This window comes from Symphodus melops, assembly GCF_947650265.1.
Source record: "Symphodus melops genome assembly, chromosome: 8".
Classification (NCBI taxonomy): domain Eukaryota; kingdom Metazoa; phylum Chordata; class Actinopteri; order Labriformes; family Labridae; genus Symphodus; species Symphodus melops.
In genome coordinates, this window is record NC_136698.1 from 8,377,482 (window position 1) to 8,388,767 (window position 11,286).

Genomic DNA, 11,286 nt, shown 5'->3' on the forward strand with positions numbered 1-11,286 from the left:
ATTTATTCAAAGCCTCAACATATTTAAAGTAATAAAAAGATTGAGAGATTCGTCAAAGGTTTTGATTGGATGACATTTGAGGTTGGTGACACATGAGATTGAGAACATTTGAGTTGGTAATAGTTATTAAAAAAGGTTTTGTTCCTGCAGCATTCAGTTATTTTTATGAAATACAACTATTTCAATCTCCAAAATGTCACTAAGTAAAACTCAACTACAGCTGAAATTGTTGTAAATATCGTAATAAAAGACACAGAGGGTCCATGTTACCTTTTCATTCTCTTTATTTCCAAGCATTTGTTTCTACAAAGCACATATGACATTTGTGTAACTTTGTTTTGTTAATGTCTAATGGGCCACCATTCAGAGGATTCTTACCAGATAGAGAAATTCACAATAAATTCACAGAGCCATAATGTTATTGTACAACAGAGCACACACCAAGATAAAAAATAAATACATTTGAGGTAGCCACACATTTGACTGGACAGTATCAGTAAAATATCTTTGAACTGAACTGCTGAGCAATTTTAAGGCCTTTTCATAACACTCATTAATCACAAGGCACCGGAAGGAGTCGGGATCAGAAGTCACCTCATATGTAAACTTGAGGCTTCCACTTTCATGTTGGCAGGATTTTTTTTTTTTTTTTGGGGGGGGGGGGCAGATACACCACAACCCTTTGACTTCCTCACCTGCAAACAAGGAACTTAAATTGCTGTGATGTCAAAAACAGATCTTCATACCTCATACCAAAGATGTAGGTTTAAATGCCAAGATTCAACTGAAGCATGTGTTCAGCTCGGTGTTCAATGATGCTACTTTATGGTACAAACAATTGAATTAAAATGACATACTCGATAAAAACTAGAGACAATTCACTCAAACAAACTGGCTGCTACATTACTGAGCTCATAAAAAAACTTAAATAAAAGCTTCTACTGCTGCAATATTAAGCACATTGTTTAGTTTCCTAGCTAAATTTAAAAAGTCAGTAGGTTTTAAACAATATCCAACTAAGTGTATCCAAACAAATCTTCTTGCTTTGGATACATAGCTTGCACGGGCAGAACAGGGACCTTAAAAACTAAATTATCTGTCTTAACAGGTCAAACAAACCAAAGGTCTTGGATATAAAGGATGACTCACTGATAAAGCATCCATAGTAATAATCATTGGAGAGAAAAAACATTAGAACAAATGCACGTGTGCATGCCTGGGAAGCCACACATTTCAATTTTAAGTGGCTGAAAGAAGCATTTTTACAAATAAAATTGCTGGTAATATTCCAGATGAAGTCAAATGAAAGAAAAGGAAAAAAGAAAGTGCTACACAAAAGAAAGTCCAGGCCCAACTCTGACTGAACTGAGTCCAACTCCATCAAATCAAATCATCAGGTAAAATAAGCAGCTAAATCTGATTCAATGAAGGGGACAACAGGAAGCTTTTGTGAATGTATAAAAAAATAAGGAAGAGACAAAAAAAGAGAAAACATGGGATTGAGTTGTAAATGTTCCACACTCTTGAAATACAATCACAATTTCTACACATGTGGAACATTTTCCGAAAAGCTTAGCATCTCTCTTAATGGGGCAAAAATGGAATATTTGTTTTTCAAATGATTATTATTGGATATAAACTTTAGATTAAGAACAGTATAAACAGCTATTTGAACGTAATGGTAAAGCCACATCAGCGTTCAGCTAGACTAAATCAGTGAACCGGAGATCTGTGAAAAATAACATTGCACAGCCTTGGGCCAGATCTCAGGAGCGTGGAATTGTGGTTGTTCTGTCAGAAGTGGGCCCAACAAACTGGGGAAAAATGAGCTGGAACCAACCCGTTCCCTGATTTAAATAACCTTTGTAAAAGAAGGCAAATTCACAACTTCTTATAAAGAAAAAGGACTAAAGAAACAATTCAACATCAAGTGTGAAACCACATTGTGAGAGGGAAGTTAAAGGAATCAGAAAAGAGCAAACACAGTTCACTGCTAATCATTTCTACTAAAAACACGATATATTGGGTACAATGATAAATTTTAAAAAAAACCTTTGGATGTAAACAGTTTAATTAATGATAATGTTGTCGAGTGAAATCAAAAACTTGAGGATGAAATATTCTGAGAGTTAAATACTCACTCAGCCATTTTTTTCTTCAAATGAGGCTTCTATGACCATTGGAAAAACAAAGCATTAACCCCCTTTTAGGAGCATTCATAGGAGTCACATTTAGGACTACAGGTCTTTAAGGTGTCATATAAAGTCATGTGAACAGCACTTTGTGTCTGTGTTTTCTCAATGAGAATTATTTTTACTTACTATTACTAATGTGACAAAATCTTACTTTTGAATGGGATCAAGTGTTTTAGTTTTTTTTCCTACATTTTTACAAAAATTGGGAGACATTATAACAGGTAAGTAGTATACAAAGCAAACACCTAAGACAAAGTGAGTTCACAGAAAACTCCTGAAAAGATCCTGATATTTTCAAACGCTACGATGTGCACGTAATTAAACTTCTGCAATATGTTTGCTGTTCGCCAGCATGTTCTTCTCCACACTTTTGTCAATAATGTGAATCCGTGAAACTGCACGTACTGTAGCATTTAGATAAGGCAGGTATTCTCACTGTAGCGACATATACGGGAATCTGTTGCCTCGTCAGCCACATCAGCGTTGTTCTTTTAAGTCACGTATTACCTCAGGAGACCTCACCCCCCACCCTCCTACACTCCCGTCTGACAAGGAGACTCTCCTGCTGGTAGGCGCACATGTGAACAGCCAGGTCAGGAGAATCTACAGAACGGTCCTGATATGATCTAGATATTGTCAGGAGTGCATATGTGAAAGCAGCTTAAGACGAAGAAATTCTGGAAAGATCAGACACAAGGAAGTTGTTGTTTTGTCCAAGACAATAAAAAGAGGTTTGGCTACTTGTGGTTAAGAGCAAGTTCTCCTGTGTGGTGAAGGCTGAGGAGGCTGGTTGGCTCCTGGAGGTCACTTAATGGAAGTGCTGCTGGCAGTGGATCTTCTCCTCGGCCTGGTCCAGAAGCTCGAGCATCTCTTGAATGATGGCCTTCAGTGCACGGCCCAGGTCTTCACCGCTGTAAGGCTTTCCAAGAGGAGGCACATGAACGAAGGCAGAGCGACCATGGCTCAGATACAAAGAGGTGTAGTAGGTGAAATCACAGAGATACCTGTTCAAGAAGTGAGCACACCATCAGATGAGTCATTGTTATGTTATAAATAAAACAAAATAAAAGCTATGATGATGGCCCTATAAATACATCGGTTACTATTTGACTATAAAGAAACAAGTGAAAAAAGGAGCATTCAGAGTGGGTTAAAGACTGACTTTGTAAAAAGGCAGAGGTATCCCTTTGACACGTTTCGTGTCATTTCTACAACTTGAGATTGTAGTTCAAAAAGACAAGAATCTGTTCTGTTGTGGACTGTACCTATCTGAGGGATCCTCAACACTTTAGCTCCCCTTCTCTGCATGTCCTGGTTTTAAACGATGTCAGTGCAATATGTCAGCAAGGTCATTTTGTCTTAATTAGACGACATGTCCATGTCCATATCCATTCACTTGTTTAAACAACGATATCCAACTGCCTGAAAGATTGCACTCAGGAAAATAACCCACTGTGGAATATGCTACAGTCCTTAACTTTGGTAGATACCATAGACGGCCTCTTACAGGAAATAATTACCTTCCAGCATCTTTAGAGACAGAAACAGCTACTCCAAGCCCCGAGGCGGTCACTCTCTTACAGACCGATTCCATGTCAATAACGGAGTCGATGCAGTCCGGACCTCCCACGATGCAACACTGCGAATCAGGACAGAAGCTGCTGTTGTCCAGGCCCTTGTAGCCGTGATTTCTGCCACACTTCTCCAGTGTGACTGTGGTGGCCATACCTGAGACGCCAACGTGAACGACCAACTGGAAAACAAAAAGAAGATCAGAGACTCACACACGTCAGATTTACTCAAATACGTTGGTCCTAAACTAAGAATGATCTGTGACATCATATCGGAGGTGTAAAAAAAGGAGAGGCGATTCATTTATCTGAGGAGCAGATGCAAAAAATGCTGATCTAATTAATGAAATAATGAAGTATTTAAGAAAATACTTCATCTTTATTTATTTATTTTTAATTTTAGAAACGTTATTAATCTCAGAGGGGAAATTCTGGTTTAAGAGCCCCATGAAAGTCCAATATTTCTCATGTCAATGCCCTCACAGTTGGTCTGAGACAAACTAAAGATAGTCATGAGTTACAAAGATTAATTTTATGTAATGTATTCATATGTAATGTACTTTGAGGCTGCATGTGTTATTACATACATTTAATTATCTATTATATGACTGTACACTGCGTATGAGATACAACTTCGACTTGCCTTTAGAAAGTGACAATAAAAATCAGACCTAGCCTCAAACTGAAGCAGATGTGAGCTGCTGTAGTTCATCTCTGGATGTGGAATAATGCTGAGAAGTCACACCACATTGTTCTCTCACCAGCGGATGATACTGCTTCCATAATGAAGGCACCAAACTCTGGACTGTCTGATACTCGACGGGAACCTCTGATACGTGCAGGTCCACTTCACTTCCCAGTCCAACCTTCTTCAGTTCCTGTAAGAAAGAAGAAAAAAACGAAGAATATGTAAGCTAACATGCTATTTTTTGTTGCATTTTCACATATAGTATCTGCACTAAAAAGATGATTTAACTGGAGCACGTTATGGTCATAAGAGTCTGAACTCTGCGGGACCTCACATCTATGTTAGCACTGTGTTCTGTCGAGTGATGCCATGTGCATGATGTCATGAAGCACAACACTGATTAAGGTGAAATCAGGCCAAATATAATCAATCAATTCAAGACGGGGAAAAAAATGGATTCAGCCCTGAATATGTTGAAGTAACTTGAGAGAGGTGGTGAGACTATTACAACAATGCACTCAAGGGAGGGAGTACTGCAGAATCATCCTGTAGACTGATGACAATTCTTTTATTCCCCCAGTGTGTGTAATGTGTGGAACAATGATCTGTTGGTAAAGAGCCATTTACACATGGATTTAAGCTTTGAACAGCACGTCTCTAACTGTGTATTAGTATGGTACATTTCCTGCTCCTTTGACCATTAACACTTACAATCAGTGCCTACTCACAAAAAAATATTCCTAAAAGTACATCCTCACATTTCCATTTTTACCCCTTTTTCCTGCATGTCATTTCCCGCTCACACTCCTCTGTTTCTGACTCTTTACTGTCCTCCTAAAAATAACTTTAGAAAAAAGATTCTATATTTTGTAAATACATTTTTTATCCAAACTCCAACAAATCCATTAAGAAAGAGTGTTTTTATAAATAAAAAAATAATTAATGAAACCAGTATTGTAAAACTGTGAAATAAAAGGTGCAATCTTCCATATTCTAAGTGAGATAAATCTGTGGGCAGACCCACAGCCAGTGACCGGCATCTCCCCTTTTCTCCCCGCAGGACCAGAGGCCTCGGACAATGACCCCGACTCGTATTGAAAAGAGGCTTTTTGACCACGTCTGTGACCCCACCACAAAGCAGCCTATTGTTTGCATTTAATATCCTTATCAAGTCCGTCTAGACACCCTGACAACCTCTGTCATCCCCCACATGCACGTTCCTCAGTGGGACACAGAGAGCCTATCGACTCGCTGCTACACGATGTGAAGCCGGCCGGCAGCAATCAGAGCCACAGTTCAAGGCCACAAACACAAGCTCAACAAGAGAAGCATTCATCTCGTCACACCTACTCTCTCTCTCTCTTTTTTTTTTTTTTTTTTACATCTAAATATTCGTGCAAGCAGCCGAGTCTGGGCTTAAAAATATTGATCTTTATTAATACATAAGTAGTGTCTCATTTTTTACAAGCATGTTGTTTTGTCTACATTAAAAAAAAATTATCATTTAGGTAAGAAATACTATTTATGCAAAATATTGAATGACAGCAGTCTTATTCTAATTGATGATCCTGTTCAAGATCGATTCTGATCATTGTGAAGGTTAAATAAATATATGTTTTAATCATTTCTGACACTTGGGCACTAAACCAGCAGTAAAGACACATAATGTACCTGTACAGCTACCCAGCTGGCGTTGACCGTGTGCTCTCCAAATGGCCCAAAACCTGCAACAACAAACAAAAAAACCCACACCCTTTAGATGCAACACTTAGGAAAAAGATCTATTCATTAAAAAAAAATACAACAAAAGACAGAAGAGGAAAAAGATATTTGTTTTGAAGAATATTGTAGAATTCACAGGGTATCCTCCATCCTTATAATAAAATCCTATGTACCTTATACAGCTGTGGCCTAATATGTGTGATCCTCATGCTTTTCATTCAAATCGTTTGATAGAGATACTTCTAAACGTTTCACTAGACAACACTTCAATATGAATGTTCTAATGTTTTGCATATTAACTATAAAACAAACTGTCCACATGAGCAGTAAGCATGTTTGTAAAACCAAAAAGAGAGAAAGGTGTTGTTAGAGGAGCAGCTTTTTGCTCTTCATGAAAAAAACTAAACTCAATTATCATAACTAAAATCCCTTCATAACTCACTCCATATATGACCGACAAAATCACAGCAGAAGCCAATAGATATTCAGCCAGCCTTGTTTATGTAGGGATCTATAACTGATCCCCTTCCAAAGGGGTCAGCAGGTCCCCTGGGGGTTGGGTGGGTTGGGGGTCCGTCTGTCTGACATGCTGCTGAAAAGGAGCAGAGCGAGGGGCCGGCAGCTGCCAGCCGGCCCGCTATTGTGAAGGTGCTGTTCCCAGGCAATCTTCACATCTTGTATCAGCTGGGACTGTGAGCGCCTACACCCTCTTTGTGTCTGAAAAGTCTCTGCTGCTGCTGTCCGGCACAGTGTCAATACTAAACACTGTAGAGATGATGTTTTATGGGCTGGTAAACAAGTCAATGAGTTTTAGAAAATAACAGTGCAGACTGCTATTTTTAAAGGAAGCAAAATGATAAATTAAACATTACTATATGAGCTTCTGTACCACAAGTATTAAATGGGGTAATTCATACGGAAACATAATCTCTGGCTGGTTTTTATATATTTATTTACTTTACTTTACACTGTTTTCCCAGATCTATAAAACAAATCTGGGAGAAGCTAAAAACAACCGCCAATGACATTTTAAGAGAAAGAACCCCAAACCCCAAAAAGGGCCCCATCCTTTGAAAGGAAATGTTCAATATAACAACAAATCCCTCCATAAATAACTTTTAAGAGTCCAAATAAAAGACACAAAGGATGAGAATGTAAACTTTGGATGGGGAAAAAGACAAAAGATTTGATTTGATACAAGTAACATATGGTTAAGGTAACTAACTATATGGTTTTGTCTTTGAATATAGGACACTGCCAATTATACTTATAGCCTATAATGTTATGAACAAGATAAACGATTTCATGTAAGTTTTGTTTTTATAGTTAAATTATTTTGTATGTTTTGGCCCAACAGAGGCAAAGATGATGTCCACCAGTTTGTCAGTGGCCCCTGATCTCTCCCATCGTGTGTTTGTTTGTTTATTGTCTTCTTGGATGAAAAGTATAAAAACAAATGTTTTCAGTAACTGCAGGGACAGAAGCAGTTACGATCCCGACGCCATTAACGTCAGAGCAGCTGTCATTTTCACAACTTTTCTTTCCTCCACTTAAAACCCCCCTGTTCAGTCTTTCGACAACAGACGACAACAACAAGAGCTGAAAAGAAGCCGACAAACCTGTAACGACCACCGTCCGTTTACTGTTATCCATCGCCAATCCGGTTGCAGAAAAATCCGTCTCTGGATTGAAAGTGGACCGTAAAGAGAGTTCAGACCCTCCACAGCCGACGGCTTCTCCTGCCAGACACAAATAACGCTGCTCCTTCTCTTCTAGCTGAAGGCTACGTGCAACGTGACGTGATTACGTCACCAACTGGAAGACACTCATTAACGTTACTGGACTCAAAAGCGACAAGAAAGTAATGCACACACCGGCAAAAACAAGAAAGACTAATTTTTTTTATTTCCAAATAGTCTCCGTTTTGATTTCATTTTTATCAAAACCGTTTTATCCCCAACAATATAAGAAAATCAGATGGGAAAATATACCAATATTTTCAACGATAAACTATAATACAAAAATCATACAGTTACTGAAATCGTGGACATTTAAGTTGTTGCTTTAAATGTGTGTGTGTGTGGGGGGGGGCACTCTAGTGTTTTCACAGAGGTCCTGTAGGGGGCAGTATCACTGTGAGGTTACTTACTGCACCGCAGAAAATGTTTGGTAGAAGAAGAAGAAACGAAGCAGCCGAACAAAATAGAAGAAGAGAAGAAGAAACCTTCTGTTAAATCGAGCTACAGAAGTACTTAACACAATTTTTAAAAAACGAGCTAGAATCACAATGGTAAGTGTTTAATGATGGCACTGAAATAAATGAGAAAACGCTGAAACTTATCAGACATGTTGTAGCACGCCAGCTGTTAAGCTAACGCTAACATGGTCTCTGTAATGAACCGCGCCATGCTAGCTACTGTTAGCTGCTGTTCTTCAATTTAAGCTCACAGAAAAAAGTGAATTATTTTAATAACTTACAGACTCAAAATACTGATACAAGTAACATCTTGCTCTCGCCAAAAACACAATAACAGTCGGTAATTAACTCTAGTAATGTATATGTATATCTATATCTATTATCTGATATCTTGTCTGTAAGAATACTCATGGCAGTCAGGTGTACTGTAGTTAGTAAACTGAGATGGTTAACTTGTGAACTGTTTGTCATTTTGCAGCTGCCCTTGTCTCTGCTGAAGACTGCTCAGAACCATCCAATGGTGAGAAGATGTGAAGATCTCAACCTGAACCTGACATTCTGCTTCTCCAGGCTTTATTTACATTTGTGTGATTCATCTTTATATTATATTTGGTTTTACATATTACTGTTGCTGCTTTGGCTGTCATTCATTTATTATTAAATTTCCTCCCAAAAATTCTTTTATGTTTTCTGTTTGACCCTTGATTGCTTTGTCCAACTATAGGAGCACTGTAAAGCTGCTCATCCTGTCGTCCTGCATGTGTTAGGAAGCAGCTGGCTGTTTTAATCAGAATCAGAAATCGAATTGTCTTTCTTCCCATAGCTGGTGGAGCTGAAAAATGGAGAGACCTACAACGGTCATCTGGTCAGCTGTGACAACTGGATGAACATTAACCTGAGAGAAGTCATCTGCACCTCAAGGGTAAAGCTAAGAGTTTTGCTTTCACTTTTGTGTCGTCACTAAAACTGTATTACTGCCAGCTGAAAGAAACAAAAGTTAGACCTCTGTGATCCTGTTTTAGCTACTACTGAAACGTTTTTTAAGGAAAAAGTCCATAAGCCGTGCTTCCCTTTAACAGGATGGAGATAAGTTCTGGAGGATGCCTGAGTGCTACATTCGAGGAAGCACAATCAAGTATCTTCGAATCCCAGACGAGATTATCGACATGGTGAAGGAGGAGGTGGTGTCGAAGGGCCGTGGAAGAGGAGGCGCCCAGCAGAACAAACAGCAGGGCAAAGGAAGAGGAGGAGCCGGCCGAGGTGAGTGGAAACAGCTTGTGTCGATCTGACGCACTGCTGCAACACCGGATATTTAATTCTGCTTCAAATATATCTTTCATTTTTTTGATCTGCACACTATCACATTTAATTAGTAAATTACACAACAAAATGCCTACAGTTAAACTGATGTGTCATAATAACATTATGACAACCTACGCAATTCTATACACATTCTACCATGAATTCTACTTTCATAGTTTCTGCTTTTCAGCACTTGGTCAAAAACATAGGTTCATCCTTCAGACAATCAAGATTCACAGTGTTGCTTTGGATTTCTTACAAGATAAACATTATTCGGCTGTGGTGTGCTTTGCTAACCAAAAACAAACTAATGTATTTGGCCTCAATTAACAGTATTTTTTTCCCTTTCTTGAGTAAGTCAGACAAATGCAAAAAGAAAAAAAAATCTTTCAGTAAACAGTTTTCTCAGTATGGCCTCGTATTACTCCCTGCAGGTCTCTTTGGTGGTCGTGGCAGAGGGATGACTGGTCCTGGACGGGGGCAGCAGCAACAGCAGCAGGATAAGAAACCGGGCAAGCCGCAGGGAATGAAGAACCAGCACTGACAGAATACATCTTTCAGAACATGAAGATAACATGACCTCTGGTGTTTGATCCAGCTTTGATCATTGTCAAGACTGACCACAGCAGAAATCCAACTGTGAGGGGTGAAGAGAAGCTGTGCTCAAGCACTTGGTTTTTGTTAGTTTGTTTTTGAGCACACCTGTAAGTTCATCCTTTTTTTATTTTACCAGTGTATCAGTCAGAGCTGGCAGACTCCTTTAGAAACAAGTTTCCAAGAACATTTTCTATCATGTAAGTCAAAGAGTTATTGGAGGTCTCACTAGATTTATGTTTTTCTTTTTTATGAAACTTTTTGTGGTAAAGTAACTGCCACAGCCCCAACTTCTTTTGCATGAATATCATTGTTTAACTCACTCTTAATGTGCTCTCTGTGTCCTTTGTAAGGTCCTGTGATTTGCAGCCTTTCTGTTTGTCTGATGTGAGGTCTGTTCACAGCAGTGGGGCAGGTGGACTTTTATTCAGGGTATTAGGATACAGTCCCTCAAAATAAAACTTTTTTTCCTTTAAGGATTTGTATGATGACATACTATGATCATTTAGAGTTTCATGGGGTGAAAGAAGATTCTCATGTTCTTAAGTCTAAAATGTACAAGTCCAGCATCTGTCATGTTTGGAGGGTTTTGTTTTATTTTTGTAAGAGAAGACAGTGTTGTAATTTATTTACAAAGACAACATCAGAATAAAACAACTTTTGTTAAAGTGGTTGTATTTTTTTGTAAGTACAGATTGTTCTCAAAGATAAACACCTTCTGGTCGACCTGATAAATATTTTACTTCACTTAGTAATTAGAAACATGTTATTGCTTTATTTATGTCGATCAGCATGTAGAAAGCTTAAGTTAATAACAAAAAGGTCAGGATACTGGGTACAAAGTGCATGTGGATATTGTGCTGAAGAATTTGAATCCTTCCCATCTAAAAAATATCTGACTGCACGAGCAGACTGGGGTCTTTGAGTTTAAATTAAAAGTCAATTATTTATGTAGCTTGTCAACATAATACATTAACGGCATTAAAAACTAGTTCACTCTTACACTGTATGTTGATT

The 11,286-nt window shown here is 38.4% G+C and overlaps 2 protein-coding genes across 2 annotated transcripts; one reads left to right on the plus strand and one right to left on the minus strand.

Annotated features, from left to right (window-relative positions):
- Positions 1-266: 266 nt before the first annotated feature.
- On the minus strand, positions 267-8,008 carry LOC306828476 (pyroglutamyl-peptidase 1-like). Its single transcript, XM_079350983.1, has 5 exons — positions 7,796-8,008; positions 6,126-6,178; positions 4,528-4,644; positions 3,716-3,948; positions 267-3,199 (listed from the first exon to the last, which is right to left on the minus strand). The coding sequence occupies exons 1-5, from the start codon at positions 7,827-7,829 to the stop codon at positions 3,004-3,006; spliced, it is 633 nt and encodes a 210-aa protein (XP_079207109.1). The 5' UTR covers positions 7,830-8,008; the 3' UTR covers positions 267-3,003.
- A 306-nt stretch (positions 8,009-8,314) lies between these two features.
- Positions 8,315-10,937, plus strand: lsm4 (LSM4 homolog, U6 small nuclear RNA and mRNA degradation associated). Its single transcript, XM_079350985.1, has 5 exons — positions 8,315-8,466; positions 8,852-8,893; positions 9,197-9,295; positions 9,453-9,633; positions 10,110-10,937. The coding sequence occupies exons 1-5, from the start codon at positions 8,464-8,466 to the stop codon at positions 10,217-10,219; spliced, it is 435 nt and encodes a 144-aa protein (XP_079207111.1). The 5' UTR covers positions 8,315-8,463; the 3' UTR covers positions 10,220-10,937.
- The last annotated feature ends 349 nt before the right edge of the window (positions 10,938-11,286 follow it).

What these genes read in the sequence shown, in the direction of transcription:
- lsm4 (XM_079350985.1), top strand. An exon ending in AAGTCATCTGCACCTCAAGG is followed by an intron (nt 9,296 to 9,452) that starts GTAAAGCTAAGA and finishes TCCCTTTAACAG; the next exon opens with GATGGAGATAAGTTCTGGAG. An exon ending in AAGAGGAGGAGCCGGCCGAG is followed by an intron (nt 9,634 to 10,109) that starts GTGAGTGGAAAC and finishes TACTCCCTGCAG; the next exon opens with GTCTCTTTGGTGGTCGTGGC.
- LOC306828476 (XM_079350983.1), bottom strand. Translation starts at nt 7,829, where the DNA reads ATGGATAACAGTAAACGGACGGTGGTCGTTACAG. An exon ending in ACGGACGGTGGTCGTTACAG is followed by an intron (nt 6,179 to 7,795) that starts GTTTGTCGGCTT and finishes TTGTTGTTGCAG; the next exon opens with GTTTTGGGCCATTTGGAGAG. An exon ending in GGAAGCAGTATCATCCGCTG is followed by an intron (nt 3,949 to 4,527) that starts GTGAGAGAACAA and finishes TTTGTTTTCCAG; the next exon opens with TTGGTCGTTCACGTTGGCGT.